Source organism: Coccomyxa subellipsoidea, assembly GCF_000258705.1.
Source record: "Coccomyxa subellipsoidea C-169, whole genome shotgun sequence".
Lineage (NCBI taxonomy): Eukaryota > Viridiplantae > Chlorophyta > Trebouxiophyceae > Coccomyxaceae > Coccomyxa > Coccomyxa subellipsoidea.
In genome coordinates, this window is record NW_005178033.1 from 499,849 (window position 1) to 517,747 (window position 17,899).

Genomic DNA, 17,899 nt, shown 5'->3' on the forward strand with positions numbered 1-17,899 from the left:
AGGACCGAGCGCACATCTGGCAGCAGGAGCAGCGAAGCAGCTCGAGTTTCGGCCCAAGACGTGCGTTTCACACGCCATCTCGCTTGCTACTCTCTTTATGCACATCAACATCTCGCCTGCCTTTCAACAACCATCAAATCGTCAATCTTTCCAGACGACTAAATTTAGACATCCCAAGGTGACAATTAGTTGCCTGCCACAAGGAATCCCCCATCAAACTGCCTTTGCCTTGATCCATGACTCACTGCCAAGCAGCCCTTTTACTTACAAGTTCCAAGCCCACATTATTAGATTCTAAATTCTGGAACATTTTACAGTGCTGCCACAGCCTGGAGCCCCTCCTTCGAGGACAACCCACCAGTGTAGTACCAAGAAGCCAAGGCAACACCGGCTGCAGCAGCTCAGCCTGCATGGCCATGGGGTCCAGCACAATCAAGCTTGCATCTTGAACTGGCCAGGATGAGAGATAATTCCTACAAGGCGTTTTGAGTCTCCATCAAGTTCAAAAGGATGAAAAATAACCAAACTTTCAAAGTTCCCGTGGTCAACATCCCAAATTTGTGCTGCTAGCAATGCTGACCCTCTGAAGTTCGCTGAGAAGCAGAGTAGTATTGCTTCTGAAACCTGCAAGTTATTGTACATGAAAATACATACCAAAATGAGCTCCAGAGTTTCTATGCATTCCTGGTGGAAGCCACACCAACGCAGCGTTGCACAGATTGTCAGTGCCTTCACAGTGTTGCTATGAAGCTTGAGCTACCCCTGTTGCGGTTCGCACATCCAGGTAGGGCACAATGACATGCTGTTGAAACCTGCGCGCATGCAAAGTCATTGTCAGCAGCAGAGAGGGGAGTTGATCTACTGGGAGCTTGCCAAAAGGCTGGTGAGGGTCTGAGCCTAGCAGGGGACTCGGAAAATTAATCTTGTTTGGAGTGCCCTCAGAGTGGGCAGCACACCAGTCCAGCGAGATGTGCATGTGTCCTCCAGCAACCTCCTTGAATTCTAGCCGTCCTTTCTCGTCCAAAGTCTTCAGCCCTATCCAGTCCTCCTGCAGCCAGGTCCCAAATGCATGTCACAAATTGCAGCTTCGCATCACAAAGTGCTCCTGCTAGTCGACCCTCCAGACCAACGAGCAAAACCCACGAATGTGCGCAGCATTGCCAGACACGGCTGACTCCGTTGAAGGTCAACAGGTGCAGCAACACTACAAGCATCTCTCTGTCTAGTTTGAAGGTGCAGTCACCTGATAGAGGGCAGTCTGCTGCATGGTCAGCAGCTGGGTGCCGTTGTAGAAGCCAAACCAGGCTGACTCGCGAGGCACAATGGTGATGTCCTCAGTAAACCGGAACATGACAAATCGTTGCAGCGATGCCAGATTCTCCTTGTACACTGGGTTCTTGGCAGGCCTGTCATTGTTGATGTCCGCCAGAAAGATGTTGTGCTTCTCATATTGGCTCAGCGCATAAGGATCCTGCAGCACAAGTAAGGCTTCTACATGTCCTCTGCTGCTTGTGTCTCAGAGCCTGAGCAAGAAAGATATCCTATGCTTATCCTGTTCAAGCTGTCATTCTGTGAACCCGCAATGAAACACCTAGGCACGCCTGCCATAGTGCATGAACCAGTGCATGGAAGTACACGAGAATGAGCGCATGAACAAAGGAGGAGATTCCAGCACCTTGAAGTACTGCGCCTGAACCAGGCGATCCCGGATGAAGGGCAGGTAGGCGCCAAAGCCCAGCAGGCGCTGCATGGCAGAGCACACCAGCGAGGGAGTCACATTGAAGCTGGGATTCCAGCAGTCCGGCACATTCATGACCCCCTGGTGCTGGCCCCCCATTGTGATGAGCGTGTGCATTTTGGGGCCGATGTGCTGACAGCGCTCTGCCACTGCTCTCATGAATTGCCCACCTGCAATATCATGAGTTTACTTCAGGGACCTCTCAATGCATGCAGGCACATGATGCTAGTAATGTCTAGATAAGCAGGTGCTACTGCAAAAGAAGCCGAGCACGTTTGTGAGAGCCGCGCACCTTGGCTGAAACCAACTGCATTGTAACCACCAGCAAACTCTGGATGCGCAGCAATCGTCTCGCAAACCTGTGCAACCTGTCAACATTCCAATGGCAGAGTAAATTAGGGTGGAAAAGGCATGTGGCGCAACCTTGCAAGCTGATATGATGGGGACTGCCCTCGGACAGATTACTCCACCTGATCGTTGACATTGCCGAAGTAGGAACTCTCTGTATCAGCCAGTATGCCCTTTCCTGTGGCAATGCTGTGCACATATATACCTGCAACAAAGCATGAACATTGCCCAGGGATCCGAAGAACCCATACGCTCATCAAAATTGCAAGTACTGCGAACTATATCTCAATTGTATTTTCTGGAAGTCCAAGCAGACCTGGGACAGCTTCCTGTATTCTCTTTGTTACGGCTCCAATACTGTATTCGTTGCAGCATGAGTCGCCCATCCCGTGCCACAAGAGAACTGGAAGCTGCGTACCCGAGGAATCATCTGCAGCATAAAGATAAATTACTAGATTTTGATCTGATAGCTTCAGTCGTGCTGGGCACGTTGCAACTTGGAAGAGTAGATCGGGCACAGCAGTTTTCTTGGTGTCAGAGCTTCAGCACTGTTGATCGCTGAATCAGGACAGCTTTGTTGTATAAAATTCTACAGACGCACCTCGCATCCGAGAATCCAAGACCCTCGCAGAACCATGCAAGCTGAAGCCCAAACATAGTAAAATTATTGATCCCAGCGGACGCAACGTCATATTTACGATGCACAATTTTCATTAAGACTGAAAAGCATGTCTTTGATATACTGCGAAGGTAATGATGGGCGCAAATGAGGCAGCAACAGATGATTCCTCCAGAACTGAAGAATGGTGTGTGACACGTGGGACACATCCAAGGCCAGCGGTGCAGCTGATCATGAGGCAGCGCCACTTTTCATTTGTGCTAAATATTTTCAAACCCCACTTCTTTGGTCCATTTCAGCATGGCAGCTTCAAAAAGAGTGCTGCATATGCAGGCCCACTGGCGGAGAATTGCATACAAGTGTTGATCAAGATGTCAAGTCCACAGATCCACATCACTATCATGATCACAGCCTGGCCTGATGCCAAGAGCTTCACAGCCTGTGATCTGAGATCTGATCCACACTAGTGCTATGCGGTGTGCTACGGCCTTGCACAGCTAATTGAGGACATTAATATTAATTTGACAGATATTACACCTAGTGCAGCTGGTACTAGCCAGCGAAACACGCACGTGATCTCACACATGTCTCTCACGCGATGGCATCAAGGAGAACTACCAATATGCACTGTTCCTATGGTGCACCATGGCACATCGCTGTGCATGTGCGCACACTGTATTGCTGATCAACCCCGGCACGCTACCTTCAAGCGGAGCAGGGGGTACTAAAGAGTCTTTAGTGCCCCCTGAGCGGAGACTGTCAATCCAGAGGCACCCAGCAGGTGTGTGTGTACAAAGTGTCAAAGGGTTCTTGCTGGGCTTTCCTCAGACATACCCCACTGTACTAACCTATCCCATTCTTCTCCAAGTCAATCTGCCTACAACCTCACACTCTAGTGCTCTGCCACCAAGATGCGCGTTTTGGTACAGGATGAACTGCAAGGTGATTGAGCAGCACTAGCAGCAAATAGGGCAAGCCCCCTACCTACAGAAATAATACTCCACCGCTTTGTCGCCAATTGGCTAAATAGTCACCATCAAGAATACCAACAAACCCAGCCATTACAAGTGCAAAAAAACTAGAATGCGTTTGGAGATGGTGACACGCTGAGTCGCATTGAGAACCCTAACACCTGAGGCCACAAAACATGCCCCAGCAAATCCAAATGAAACAAGGACTGCAAAGGATGTACCCAGAACGACAGCACCACTCACAGGCCACCCCTCTAGAGTGGTCCAAATCCGTGCTGCTGCCTTCTATCTACTTCGTTCATCTAGCGCCCCTAGGGCTGCCAGTGGCAATCCCTGATGTACAATGACAAACGCAAGTTCATCTCCGATCCAAGAACACCAAAACGTTCTCCTCAGACACTGAAACACCACATTGACCGTAAGAACGGTCCAGCGTCGTTTTTTTGGTGGAATGCTTGCTTTCCTGCGTGTCTTGCACGCAGCTGGTACTTCTTTTAAAGAAGCCCTGCTGCATGTGAGTACGCGCCTCCAGAAAATATCCTTGAAGAGCGCTGTCTTGTCAAGCAATCACACAATTGTGCCAGAGCAACAGAGTTGCTCCTGTATCGTGCCATTGCTGGCTGACTTGACCAAAAATTCAACCGATGGGCTGCTCACAGATCCCCCACATGCCCAGAGACACGTCGATCCTCGAGCTCACCCACTTGCAGCCGGGTCAACTTTCTCTTGTGCAAGGTGCTGCATTCATCTACTCAGGGTCTTCCTCTCACAGCATGCCTGTCGGCAAATGACCCTTTCTTGACACAGCCAGGGGCTGCCATGAGGCCAATGCTCTGAAGAGCTGCCATTCCGGAGTCCAGCAGAGTCTCAAGTTCACCTCAGTCTCCGTGTGCTTGGTCCTGACTGGTCCCCAGATGGCGCGACTCACCCCCTCTGAGCTGCTCACAATGCCTGCGCGACTGACATGCTGTAGTGGGCCCACATGCCGCCTGTGCTGGGAGAGCACTCCTCAAAGTCTTCCAGCGACATCTGCATCAGGTCCTCATGCAGAGGGCCCGCTGCATCCAAATCCCTCGCCGTCATCTGCGCCAGACAATTTAAACAACGGTCAGAAGCAGCAAACACGGATGTACGGGCCAGCCGTCAGCTGCAACAGAAGAGATTTTTTAGAGCAGTACAGCAGCATACCCAAATCTGCAAAGATCTGCATTTTGTCAGTTTGGTGCAGATTTGGTCATCAGCACCAGCATTAGAAATACAGAAGCTAGCTATCAGCAGCTGCATATGAAAACTTTGAAGAGCGGTCAAGAGCAGGGAATCCAAAACTACAAGCCAGCCCTCATCATGTTGCAAGTTGTGTGTGGGACTGCCAAGAACTACAAGCAAAGGGCTGAGTTCCATGTGTGCAAGCACAGCATGATTTTTGCCACCCAGCAGGCAGAAGGCCGCCAGGGAAAAGGCAACCCAGGGGAGGGCCGTGTGGAAACTTCACGAATTGTTGAATTTTTACGTCACGTATAGGTTTGAAAGTTTGATTGGCCAGAAGCCTGATCCAGTCTCCCAGAGTCCTGCCCATAAAGAGTCATAAAGGGTCCCATCGTGACTAGAAATCCTGGGATCCATACTCTGCAAACCCGCGCTCAGCTGGCCTGATGGAGTTTTGCCGAACCTAAAAGAAGCATATGGAGATGCGGCCAGGGCTAGCACATCCATGTGAAGAACCCTCGAGAGGCACTGCGCACTCTGATGTACAGCAGACCAGAAGAAACGAACAGGAGCATTGTCCATAAAATAGCAGAAAAACAGGAACACAAATAAATTAGTATTAAAGAAGAAGGGGAAATGTAAAGGGGGAGAATTTGCCAAGCATCCTACCAAGATTAAAACGGGTAACAAAACTCACCATTTCTTCGGCGCCGCATTGCGCGCCGAGGGAGGATGACATCATTGCCATGATGCTGCCGGGGCAGATGATGTCAGCGCCATAGAACTCCAGACCGTAGAACGCGTCCGGCGGAGACATGCCATACACTGGCTCGTCAAACACCGGCAGCTCCTTATTCCGGAAGTCCAACTTGTCCATCTTGAATGAAGGCAGCTCCATCTTCTTGCCCGGCGGAGACTTCTGCAGGTGCACACGTGCCGGGTGCAATCAGGAATATCACTTTGGCAAGTTTTTATTCCAGCAACACCAGCCCAAATTGGTGTTCAGTCCGCGTTTTGCATCGCACTGTGAAGGGTCCTTGTCACCAGCCTTCACTAAGCAAAATTTCTGATGCCCGCACATCACATTGTGATCTACTGTGACACTCAGGTCCTCCAGCATCAGGCCTTCCTAATAGACTAGGCAATCCTCAGCAGCCTGCCAAAGCCGTATGGATCAAAGGCCGCACCGGGAGGGAGAAAGCAGCTGTAGTCTCCCTTGACCGCTTGCCCTTGCAGTCACTGTCTGCCTTCTCCTTGTCCTTCTTCGCCTTCCGCTCACTCTTGGGCTTGGCCTTGTTCTCGCCATCGCCATCAGAGTCAGGCTTCTTCTTCCTCCTGCTGTTTTGGCTGCGCACAGATCATGGCAAACGGGTCAGCTGGACGCCATTCGCACACCTATTGATGTGCTGCAGAACAGAGATAGGTAATTAACACGGTCACCGGGCAAAACACTTGGCTGACTAATCGGCACAACCAAGCAGAGAGCTCACTTGGGAACGGGGATGGGGGCTGCGCCGTCCAAGGGAAAGTTGCAGATGGCGTCATCCGCACGGATCTCCCTTGCTGCAGCGTCATACGCCCTTGCAGCCTGCAGATCCACAGTACTATATATTGCAAAAACTGCTGATGATACAAGGTTCCTTATGATGAATGCTTTGACTCCTTGGACACATGCTCCAAACACCGCTATTCTGCAATGTACAAAAAGTACCAATTGGTCACGCAAAGGTTGTTGGATAGCATTGAGGCCAGCACCGTTGGCATGTAAGCTAACAAAGAGGCTATGCTGCCAGCTACTGAATATAGAGTTACATGCAAATACTGCTATGTATGGATAGTCGGTTTCCACAGCGTTGACTGTCATGGACAGGAGGTTTGAGGTCTCGATCTGTGCAACGCATCGAGCCAGAACGCACATCTTCTGCTGTATCGAAGGTCCCCAGCCACTTGCGCTTGCTCTCCCGCGGATCCCTGATCTCAGCGGCCCACTTGCCCCATGGCCGTTGCCTGACGCCGCGGTACTTTGGAGCGTTGGGGTCGAAGCCCTTCGACTTGCCCGGACGCTCCTCACCAGAAGGATGGGGTGCTGTGCTTGCTGGGTCTGCAGGCTCCCCTGCCTCCTGCGAGGCAGCTGGCGAGTCCCCATCGTCCTGACAGCATGCCTCGTCTGCGTCGGACTCGTGCGTGTCCAAGCTGCTGCTGCCAGCCGGTAGAGATGCGGGCTGGGGTGTCTGGGGTGCAATCAGTGCAGTGCTGTCGGAAGCCGGCACTAGCTGGCCTGCCTCGGGCTGGGAACAACACAGCTCCGGCTTCACATCCTCTGAAGTGACTGAGGGGGGCGCTGACAGCTCTGAGAGCGCCTTCGTAAGCGCGGAAGCCGAGACCGGCTTGACGAGTAAGCTTTTCTGATCTGCCGCCGCCGGTGAATCATACATCGGCTGGGAACAGCAGGCATCCTGCTCCTGCCTGGTGTTGCTGATATCTGCCTGTGCGCTAGAGAACGGGCTGACGAGCTTGCCCGGGCCTTCCTCGCCCATGGCGGAAATCTTGCCTTGAGCGCTTCACCGGCAACCTCCAGAATTGATGCCCGTTCAACTTCTATTTCGTGCCTGATTGCTCCTGATCACGGCTTTCGATCCTTATAACGTGCCTCGGCTGGAGAGCGCCTATCTTCTTCGACTGCTCACCCCTGGAATGGCAAAAAACGTGCAATCACGATCGCCCAGAACGCACCAGCGCGGTAGGCAACGAAGGGACACCGATCCCTTGCGCATCCCTGTCCTAAGATTACATTGATCATTAAAGGGTTCAGATTGCGGAACAGTGGGCGACCGTAATGGAGCAACTGCCTTTACTAGATATTATCAGCGTTTACCTCCAAAACTTGCGAAACCCCAGGCGCACGCGATCTGAAGCCTGGACCTTAAACCGGATCGCCACTGCTTCACTGCGCTCCCAACAAAGCGCAAGCTGTGGCTCCCGGATTGCGATTACGCTGGAAAGGCTCTTCCCAAGGACTCTTTCGGGTACTGGGCTGCCAAATTTGGCTTGAAACCCGATCACCTCACATCAAATTTCCCCGGAAAAGGGCAGTGATAATCTTGAGATCAAGATCCCTGGAGATCCACGCAAGGAGATTTGCGCACCCAGCTCGCGCCAAAAAGAAAAGGCGAGAAAATATCTCAGCATGGTGCCACACTTTTCGTGGACCCACTGATCGAGGCCAAGACAGCCACTCATAGAAACGCTGAAACCATGGTGAAGACCCCATGGGGCCAAATTGCATGCCGATTTGTTGCTAGGCCCGGCCTGTTGGGCCAATGAAAGCGTGTACATGTGTCACAGTACGGTACGGTACCAGAGTCTCCTGGAGGAAGCCAGGATTCTGCAGGAAGGGCTGCCTCGCTTGTTGCTGGCAAACATAACGGTGTGCATGCTGGTAAAGCAACACGATCAGGAACAGAGATCTCCAGACCGCATACATATCACAACTATGCCATATGTGGCCATCATGGCCATGATGGCAGGCCTGGATTCCTCGGATTCCTCGGAGGCTCCTGGCAGGAGCAATGTAGATAACATGCATGACTCGAGTAGTATGGCTGATCATGATGTGGACATCTCTATTTGATCATAATATTATTTAAATTGCGGGAACTTGATACAATGTCCATCAATTCAGCGCATCGCCATGTCACAAACTGAACCCATCCAAATGCATTTACTGGCCTACTAGGTCTATAGTAGGATGGAAATCCAGGTAGGATACCTGGAAGGCCTGGATAGCCATCCGCCATCAGTGCCTGCAACTCTGACATGGCCTAACTTCACAGGTACATGCGTGTTAGTATAGCACATGCAGTTCACACCCTAAAGCTCAGGTGCGGTTGCACGTACTGGCAGCCTAGAACCACGGCATCCACCAGATGTACATGCAGCCCAGGTTCTCCTTGTCGGTGGCCTCTGCAATCAGCCTGTGCGCCTGGCCCTCCGCGCTCAGGGGCAGGCAAGGGATGCTGCGCACCCCCATCAGCGTCCCAGTCAACCTCCCTGCATGCCAGCATTTACAACCCTCAGCGCCTCCCTCCCTGAGAGAGTAGTTCATCCATACTGATCTGGTGCAGCGTGCGCAGTCAGTGCAGTACAAGCCAAATGGCGTGACCAGTAGCTTCACTTGTGGAATGATGACAACACCCGGTTATTGCGAGGCCTATCTTCTCCTTCTCTCGAGCCATCTTCTCCTTCTCTCGAGCCAACATAATGGCGATGTGGCAGGGGGTATCATCTTCGGAATCCGCACTGACAGAACACTGCGCGCTGGCGATAGTGCAGCAGGCGTTACAGTATATGTGCAGGGTTTGCACAGACAGAAGGTTCTGCAAAAAGGGCGCCGCAGCAAGTGTTCTCTCTGGGGGTGGCACAGACGGAAGATTGCGCAGAAAAGATGGAGTGTGCACCTTCGAGGGTGGCCAGGGCGTCCTTGGCCTGGGGGTTGTCCATCTCCTCGGCGGAGGAGCGCTGGTGTTTGCGCTGCGTCCACTCGCACAGCGGGTCGTGCACAAACGTCTCCATCACGCTCACCAGCGTGTCACGATGCTCCCTCAACACCTGCGCCATTAACCCGATGGAAAATACTAAGATCTTGGGTCACCGTTTCCCATGTCCACTTTCTCTCATGAGCGCTCTACCCCTTCAAAGCGTTCCTTCCGTGATGCATCACCGGGCAATGCAAGATTGATTCTAGCCTACTGTGATAACAAGCATGCAGCAGCTTCTTCTTCTTATCATTATTATTATTATTATTAACACACGCTTTTCCTGCCAAGAGGCAAGGTGCGTCCTGCAGACAAGCTGCAGTTAAAGGCTGCCACAATCCTACCCTTGTTGGACTCGCCAGATCCAAGTAAGACCCAATCAACCGTGGGCACGGTGCTCAGTATTTGTACCGGCCCCCGCCAGCCGGGACCGGGGCTTCTTATCATGTTACTTGAAATCACCAGCACTAATGCTGCATGGTCTACTTAAATGCTGTTTGTCAGCATTGAGAGCATTCTGCCAGTGTGGGATAAACAAGAGGGCTGCAACGCTGTTCGGGGACACTCTTTCTTTCAGCATGTCAGGGGTGGTGGGAGGTTTTTAATGCCGTGCCTGCAGGGTGATCTCGCAGGACTTTCTGAAGACGCCCTCATAGCCCGACACGCCAAAGCCATCTATCAAATTCTGGGTCAGCCGGAAGGGCACCATCTCTGGCACCTCCAGGATGAGGCCCTGCACCGTGGCAGCCAATATCTGTCAAAAAGGGCAGTTTTTTCATGCTGAGAGCTGAGTTGACATGCTTGTGCCGTACTGTACCTTTTTCACTGTCAGCCAAATGACCCATTATGTCCAGCACAAGCAGCACCAGAAACATTGACGGCAATTGCCTGTACGGATTTCAGCAACATATCTGCAGCTTCACTGGCACGCGGGCATGTCTGCGGCAAGCTTTAATACTTGATTAGAATGGAAGTTGCAGCAAGGCTTACCCTGTCAAACAGGCAGGAGAAGTCAACGTGCACCACGTCCCCAGAGGAGGCATCAATCAGGATGTTCTCGCCATGCCGGTCGCCCAGGCCCACAATGTGCCCCACCTGCTCAAATGGCAGGATGCTCATCATGAAAACTCAACGACTTGCACCTCCCAGGCGACAGACAATGCTGGACCTTCTCAGTACGGCATTTGCTTGCAACAGCAATTTATATTACCTTCCCTAAGGAGCTGCAAGGAGGAGCATGCTATGTAAACCCAAAGCAACCCCTTGCTGTGTATTGGCCACTGCCGACATGCAGCAGCAAAGAGTGGCCCAGCCAAAGTTCACCCTAATGAATGAAGAAGCTCACTGTGGCAAAACGAAAGCACACACCATGGACCAGACGGCGTTGGTGCGGGTAAATGCGAGGCGCGCATTGTGCCATGCGGCCGGCTCGCTCCACTTGGAGAGCAGCCAGCGGTGCAGCCGCGGAGGGAACACATGCAGAACCTTGTCCAGCAGCTCGCTGCGCCGCTTGCCCTGTGAACACAATTCCAACGCTCAGTCCCAACTATTTGTCATGCTCTTTCAATGCATGCTGAAATGGGATACAAACACAAAGGCTGATAGCACGCATTAACTATACACTTGCAGACCAGGTCGCAGGCAAAGGTTGGCACCTCTACAGACACTGTACAAGCCAATGCAACGCAGAAGGGCAGGATATTATCTGAAAGCAGGAAATTCAGCTTCTTTCGATATCAAGCGGCCTGAGGGGCGCAAGACGGAGGTGGAGAGTGGAGCAGGCGAGAAGGAGGCCAAGGGGCTCACAGAGAAGTTCTTGTAGGTGCTGTGGACGCTGGCGAGCGTGGACTTCATGTCGGTGAGCCCCTCTGCCGCGTAGACCTCGGTGCACACATTGCGCAGCGTCACCGTCTGGGGCACCCACTCAATGAAGCCGCAGTCCTCCGACAGAGGCACCACTGCAAACCTGTACGGCAACCGTTTATATTCAACACCAAGAAGACGGACCCTTCAGGTCATGCGCGTCATGATTCAACTACCCTGAGCAGACAATTTCCACGTGACAATCCATGCGGCCATGTGTGGGGCCATCCCCTTGTTTGAGGTGCATTCCATGTATCCCTCAAGTCAATATGGTGCAGACTTGATTGGACATGCCCAACACTGAGGGACTGAATTTGCGCCCAAACTTACTTCATCAACGTGCTGACCCTCATTTCTGGGGTAGCCCTCAGGCTGGATACAGGCAACAGGCAATTGAAGAAGCACGGCCCATTTCCACCAAGGAGCTGCCCCTCGTCAGCTGCCATGCAACCGTGGAACTGACATACGACTGGATTGGTCTAAAAGGGTGCAGTAGAGCGGAGGGTCTGTGCAGCGTGCCTGCGGAGGTAGAGGTTCCTTCTGCGGGAGGAGGGTTCGCGCGCGAAGAGGCGATTGATGACTCCGGCCACCTCCATCATGCGGTGGTCCTTGCGCAGGTCGTCCTTGGGCTTGGCCAGGAACGTGTATTGCCGCCCGTCGCTGCCTATTAGCGTTATCTGCACGCAGCAAGAACCCAGATCGACATCACTTTCAATGGTTAAAATAGGAGCGTTTAAGGAGATACTGAAGACCCCCTCCATTCTGCTGGCACAGAGTAGAATAGCAGGAAGAGCAGGACACAGCACGTGGCCAAGGGTCGTCCTCGCCCAGTTGCATCTGCAGCTGAGATTTGTGGCAAGCCATGCTGACGGTTGCAGTGAAGTGCTGCCAAATTCACCCTTGTTTGACTCGCCAACTCCCAGAAAGAGCCATTCAGAGAATGCGCACAGGTAACTGTATCATGGCAGTTCATGCGGACGGCATGCAGTTGCACGCGATTGGTGAGTTCCACTGCCCAGCCAACATCACTTCAGGCATGTCTGGAGTGTTGCCGACTTCAGCTGCATCCTCAAGGTAAGACAGTGAACCTGCGTGCAAGAATGGATGGAGGCAGGCACATCAGTGTTGACACGTGTCCATGGCAAGGTTGCGGCAAGGTGGGAAGACATAGAATATTTTCTGGGGGGGCACCACACCTTCTTTGGGCGCTGCAGGGATGACATGATGACGACCTCGTCCTTGATGCCGGAGATGGTGATGACTTGGCCAAAGGGGTTGTGAGCCTTCTCGGTCAGGCCGCTGGCGGGGAGTGTCAGAGTGAGGCCACCGGTTGTGGGCACCATCACATCCAGGGGCATCATGCGCATGAGCACGCTGAACTCCTTCCTGGCCGACATGCTCCGCGCCCTGCACACAAAATCCCAGATGTACTTTCAGTTGCCATGCAAAGACTTATGCACAACTTGTCTGTCTATATCACTATGCCTGTCCCGCTCTTTACTTATTGGAACTAGTCGCCAGGGGACTGCATTGCAGACATGGACTTTTGCCAGGACCTTCTCTTGTAAACAAGTGAGGTGCACGGCGTCACAGAGGGATTAATGCCCATCGACATACTGAAGATAGCCGACACGCTAGAATTTGTGTGGCCACAAGAGGAATGTATTGGAAGAAGATGAAGGCAGGCTTGAAGGAAGACAGGCGCGCCTCTTGTCCGGGCCGGGGTGATTGCAGAGGCGGATGAATTGGTCGGCCACCTCTGCAAACTGGTGGAAGAGGCGCTGCGCGGCCTCGCTGGCCTCGTGTTTTTTGGCGGAGCTGAGGATGGAGGCGGCCGCGTCCTGCCGCGCGTACACCGTGCTCTTGCTCACCGACGCCAGCGCCCACAGCGTCTGCACCGCCGCACACATACGTCACAGGCGTCGACTTCAAATTCAAAAAAATAAATTCTATCACTCCGCCACGACTCCTGATGAGTGATGGTGAGCATGCCGACGCTGTGGGCCAAGGCGTCGGTGAGCACGGCGTATCATTGCAGAGAATTTGCTGCAGGACAAGGGCACTTTTAGCGCAGTAGATATTCGGTGTCGTTGCTCTGGGGTGCCCTCCAGCTGGACACACTTCAGGATGAAATTTTGACCGGGTATAAATGCCCATTACAGTGCTCCCTCCACTGTGCTGGAGTACCCCGACCAATACAACATCATGACGTGCTCCTGTTGCTCTGTCCAGATTGACAGGGGTCAACCTTCCTGTCCCTCTGGACAAAGAATGGGTTGTCAGCAAGCATCCCTGCTTTGCATGGGCTGTAAAAGCGCTGGAAAGATGAGAAGCATGCCTGGTGGGGGTAGGTTGAGGTGACGCGGGTAAGGATGTGTTGGGTGATGCGCTGGGTCTCCAGGTGGGGGTGGCAGATGCGCGAGATGAGCTGCGGCAGCGCCACCATCCACACATACAGCGGCAGCGCCTTGGAGAATCCCTGCATCACGTTTATCACCTCGCTGCGCGCCGACCGCTCCTGCGCAGCCCCACAACATGCGCTGTCAGATGTTTTGGTTTCAAATATGGACTCACTAACTACCATGGCTGTGAACGCACGGTGGAGAGAACTTCAGCCGACACCCATCAGTCACACTCTCAACAGCAAGAACCTCTCAACTATGGTGGAGGGTGGTTCAGCACAGACTCATCAGCAAGAGACTCTCAGATATGGCGGTGAGTGGTGCAGCAGTACCACTCACTCAGCAGAGACCCATAGTAACAACAACGTAGAGATAGACTGCTCTCGTGTTCCCTCTCGGAGGCTTTATTCGACAAGACAGAGGAAAATCATTGTAATATCATTGCATGGGATCTACTTCCTGCCGTTGACCACATGGAAGAGAGGAAGCACCCGATTGTCAGCGTGCTTGACATTGGCGTAGCAGTAGTCGCCGTACTCGAACCAGATGGTGAGCATGCGCGGCAGCGACTGGTAGATGTTGCGGTTGCCAAACTGCACAGCGCGCCCGTAGTTGCGCAGAACCTCCGGTAGAATCTCCATGAAGGGCTGGTCCTCCCCAAGAGCGATCCTGCATAAAAGCACTCACGATTGATCCATGTAATTTGGATAAGACTATTGAGAGGTTCCCAGCCCCTGCTGACGCTGCTGGCACTGGCTCCTGGCTGCTGGCATCGCCTCCTCATTCCGTACTGCGGCAAAATTCATGAGCACCTGAGCCCTATGACCACTGCCATTTTGATGCCTGCTGCAAAATTCCCCGGCATTTGTGCTGTGCATGGCAACTTTGGTGAGAGCGCTCAGTAAGCTTAAGCGCCCAGAAGCCCCCAGAGGTCCCTTAGAAGAACATTATTAGAGGCAAAAACAAATACCAGGGGTGGCGTGCCTGGCCTTGTTGTTGAGGCGGTCGATCTTGGCGCTGGCGTCCGGGTGGTACTCCTCGCCGGCGGCCACGGCGGCGGCCCGGGCGCGGGCGGCTTCCTCAGCGGCGCGCTTGCGTGCGTCTCTGAGGCGTTCCTGGCGCTCTCGTGCGTCGCGCATGTGCTGGTCGAGGTACTTGGCGTACGCAAAGTAGCCCTCCTCCGCGCGCGTGTCCAGTGCTACCGCCTGCTCAAACAGCCCTGTGCGCAGCCCAGGCAGCCGTATCTAACTTCCTTGTTTGTACGCGTCAATCCCCAGAATTCGCGCAAAGGCTGGCTGGTGCTCTGTGCACCCTCCTTTGGCAGCTGGCCTTGCCTCACCTCTGCTTGATGGCAAAATAATCAGACATTTTGATTGTGGTGGTGAAAACGGGGCCAAGCCCCAAACATCACACTGCGATGTGCTGATCGACAGGCAAAACAGTCAATCAGCCAAAAAGCGCGGCAGGGCAGTCGGGCACATTGAAAAAATGGCAGACAGTCTGAAACGCGCAAGAAGTACGAGCTGGGATCCTGGGAGCTTACCTGCGATGTCTGCGCGCACGCCCTGGCCGGTGGTGGCGGTCCAGCAGGCCAGCTGCAGCACCAGCTCTGCGCCGTTCTGCCTCACGCTCGGGCTCAGCTGCGAGCTGCGCCCTCCAGGACCCACATCCATCTGGTCAATCACCTGCGCAGCATGCAAAAAGTTCAGCCTAATAAATTGGCAGATAGCTGCCAGAGCCAGCCTCGATACGCAGCACATGTGCAGCCGTTCCACACAAAACACTGATTTGCTGCAACATCTGCACTCGTAACCACAAGTGAAGTCTGCTGAAACCCGATGCAGACCGGGACAGCCTAGATGGTTGCTCCGCAAGCATCTGTGAAATCAGATCCTGAAGCCCCTTCAACCACCGAACGATCACTCTGCAACACATCTGCATTTCATGGCGCTTGGAAGTCACAGGCCCTTCAAGCTCTTGTGTTGCACTGAAACGCAGCCTGGGACAGATAGCGTCGCCTGAAACCTAGAGAAAGAGCGCAGTAGCACCTCCTTGAGCTTGAGGATGGCGTCGTGCTGCTGGTCGCGGTCCCACAGCAGCCGCGCGCGCTCCAGGGCCGCCCCGGTCACGCCGCGCGCGAGCGCCTCGAGCGTGGCAGTGCCGGCCGCCTCGTTGTGGCCGCTGATGCGGCAGAGCTGCGCATGCTGAAGCCAGCACGTGCCGGCCTCTGTCTCCTCGCCCGCCAGCACCGCCAGCTGCCGTCGCAGCGCCAGGATTGGCTCCTGCACCACCCCCCAGCCACCCCATGTCAGACATCAACTACGGGCCTTGGGACCCACTTATCAAATACGAACACAATATGGTTTGAGCACAGATTCCAAAGTCCAGAGTCTCGGACTTACATTTCTTTCCTTGACATTGGGCTCGCAAAAGCATCAAGCGCACCAGGAGGAATAAATGACAATTTTACATTTGCATCATATCAGAGGCTCCCGGAGAGTTCCATCCAAGCACGTGAAGGAGACCAGGTGGGAAGTGATGCCTGCAACCAGATGAAGGTGCGCACCTGGGTGGCGAGGGAGGACTGGGTGATGCGCAGCCGCTCGTCCCAGCGCAGCACGCGCTGGCGCTCAATGGGGCCGAGGGATCCGCGCGCGGCCAACTGAGCCGCGTCGCTCGCCTCGTGCAGCATGTGCAGGCGCACCAGGTGCGGGTAGGCGCGTGAGTAGCTCTCCATCGACGCCGCGCTCAGCCGGCCCATCACCTCGCCCGCCGCCTCGCCCAGCTGACGCTTCACGCCCTCCGTGTCCCTGCAGTATATGCCCCAATCACCTGTCACTTTTTCCTCTTGCTACCAGACATTCCGTCATACGAACAAAAGAAGCTAGGCAGAAGCTTGTCTTGGGCAGAGATAATCATTTTTGAAGAGACCGGATGCCAATATGGTTGGTGCGGTTCCCAACCTTGGTGCTTTGTGGGCCTTAGGTCGCACCATAATCTATGACATGGTCCTCTTGAATACCATGTGCTGAAGACGTTAGCTCTGCTGCTTGGGCTGATGTGTTTGGAATGCAGGGAGGGAAACACAGGGCCCTTATCATGGTGGATGGCTGCGAAAGGGGATGCACCTGTGGTGGAATGCAGAGAGGAGCTCTCCCAGGCGAACCTCCCACTGGTCGTCGGCGGCCAGCATGCCCATGAAGGGCCGCGTCTGGTGTAGGTACGACTCCAGCAGCTGCCATCGCCCCAGCCGCCATGCCGCTGCCACCCCGCATGCCGCCAAATGCGGCTTCTCCGCATCTGTATGACGAGCATACACTGTATAGCACTGTGCACACTAATGAGACGCAAAGTTGGTGCTTTGAGCTCGCCCCTTCTAATTAATACATCCAATGGACCATAACATAATGTCAGAAAGAGAAGATGTGTCTTGTTCAGCATGACCCACACCAGAAAACACTTATACGAGGCAGCTCAGCACCAACAGGCACAAGAGTTGCGGGTGTCCTAGTCAGCACCCTTTAAATTTCTAATGTCAGGCTTTGCTGCCAAGAATGGACGCCAACCTGTGCAGCGGCTGGCCCAGCCGTCCACTTCGGCCAGCAGCGCCTGCAGGTGCCCCAGCTGGAGCAGGCAGTTAATGTGGCCGCGCTGCGCTACGCTGAGGTGGCCTTTGGCCAGGCTGCCGCTCAGGCGCTGCCCCTCCGGCCCAGGGCGGCCGTCGGCCACGGCGCGCGCCGGCCGGATGTCGACGGCGGCTGGCACGCTGTCGGCCTCGTTCTTGAGCGCCTGCTCGTACAGCGTCAGCGCTGCCGACCAGCAGCCCGCCTTCTCCGCCGCCAGAACCTGCGCAGTTGACACTGTCAACTTGAAATGCTCCCATTCGGATATACCCCAGAATTTGTGGGTGGCCATATGTGCAGGACATGCAGAGTACTGACATGCTGACGTTCAACATGGAGACAGGCAGTGGGAAACATGTGGCCAGGGAACTTGAGAGTGAGGGGGTAGCGCTAGGGTGTACCTGGTCTTCCAGGCGCGGGCCGCCGCTGCGCAGTCGCACCAGCCCCGACAGCCCATCCGGCTCCTCCAGCTTCCCATACACTTCCTGCACATAACAAGTCAACTCCTTAACCCTTCCTGCACTACTTCAAAGCCCTTACAACGCACCCAGCGTGGCCTGAACCCTCCTGACATTCTACAACTAATCAAGATGC

General features: G+C 53.9%; 4 protein-coding genes across 4 annotated transcripts; all 4 read right to left on the reverse strand.

Annotated features, from left to right (window-relative positions):
* Positions 1-249: 249 nt before the first annotated feature.
* COCSUDRAFT_29522 (palmitoyl protein thioesterase) lies at positions 250-2,874 on the reverse strand. Its single transcript, XM_005646671.1, has 8 exons — positions 2,688-2,874; positions 2,403-2,516; positions 2,209-2,291; positions 2,031-2,106; positions 1,676-1,908; positions 1,244-1,471; positions 957-1,048; positions 250-812 (listed from the first exon to the last, which is right to left on the reverse strand). The coding sequence occupies exons 1-8, from the start codon at positions 2,776-2,778 to the stop codon at positions 743-745; spliced, it is 987 nt and encodes a 328-aa protein (XP_005646728.1). The 5' UTR covers positions 2,779-2,874; the 3' UTR covers positions 250-742.
* A 1,744-nt stretch (positions 2,875-4,618) lies between these two features.
* COCSUDRAFT_66493 (AP2-domain-containing protein) lies at positions 4,619-7,419 on the reverse strand (the record flags this gene model as incomplete). The annotated part of the gene is made up of 5 exons (XM_005646672.1): positions 4,619-4,759; positions 5,580-5,801; positions 6,070-6,229; positions 6,373-6,470; positions 6,799-7,419. The coding sequence occupies 5 exons, from the start codon at positions 7,417-7,419 to the stop codon at positions 4,619-4,621; spliced, it is 1,242 nt and encodes a 413-aa protein (XP_005646729.1).
* A 1,367-nt stretch (positions 7,420-8,786) lies between these two features.
* COCSUDRAFT_55881 (hypothetical protein) lies at positions 8,787-9,499 on the reverse strand (the record flags this gene model as incomplete). Its single annotated transcript, XM_005646673.1, has 2 exons — positions 8,787-8,932; positions 9,340-9,499. 2 exons carry the CDS (start codon positions 9,497-9,499, stop codon positions 8,787-8,789), a joined length of 306 nt encoding a protein of 101 aa, XP_005646730.1.
* A 519-nt stretch (positions 9,500-10,018) lies between these two features.
* Positions 10,019-11,726, reverse strand: COCSUDRAFT_55882 (kinase-like protein; the record flags this gene model as incomplete). Its single annotated transcript, XM_005646674.1, has 5 exons — positions 10,019-10,150; positions 10,408-10,512; positions 10,786-10,932; positions 11,224-11,383; positions 11,686-11,726. The coding sequence occupies 5 exons, from the start codon at positions 11,724-11,726 to the stop codon at positions 10,019-10,021; spliced, it is 585 nt and encodes a 194-aa protein (XP_005646731.1).
* Positions 11,727-17,899: the final 6,173 nt, after the last annotated feature.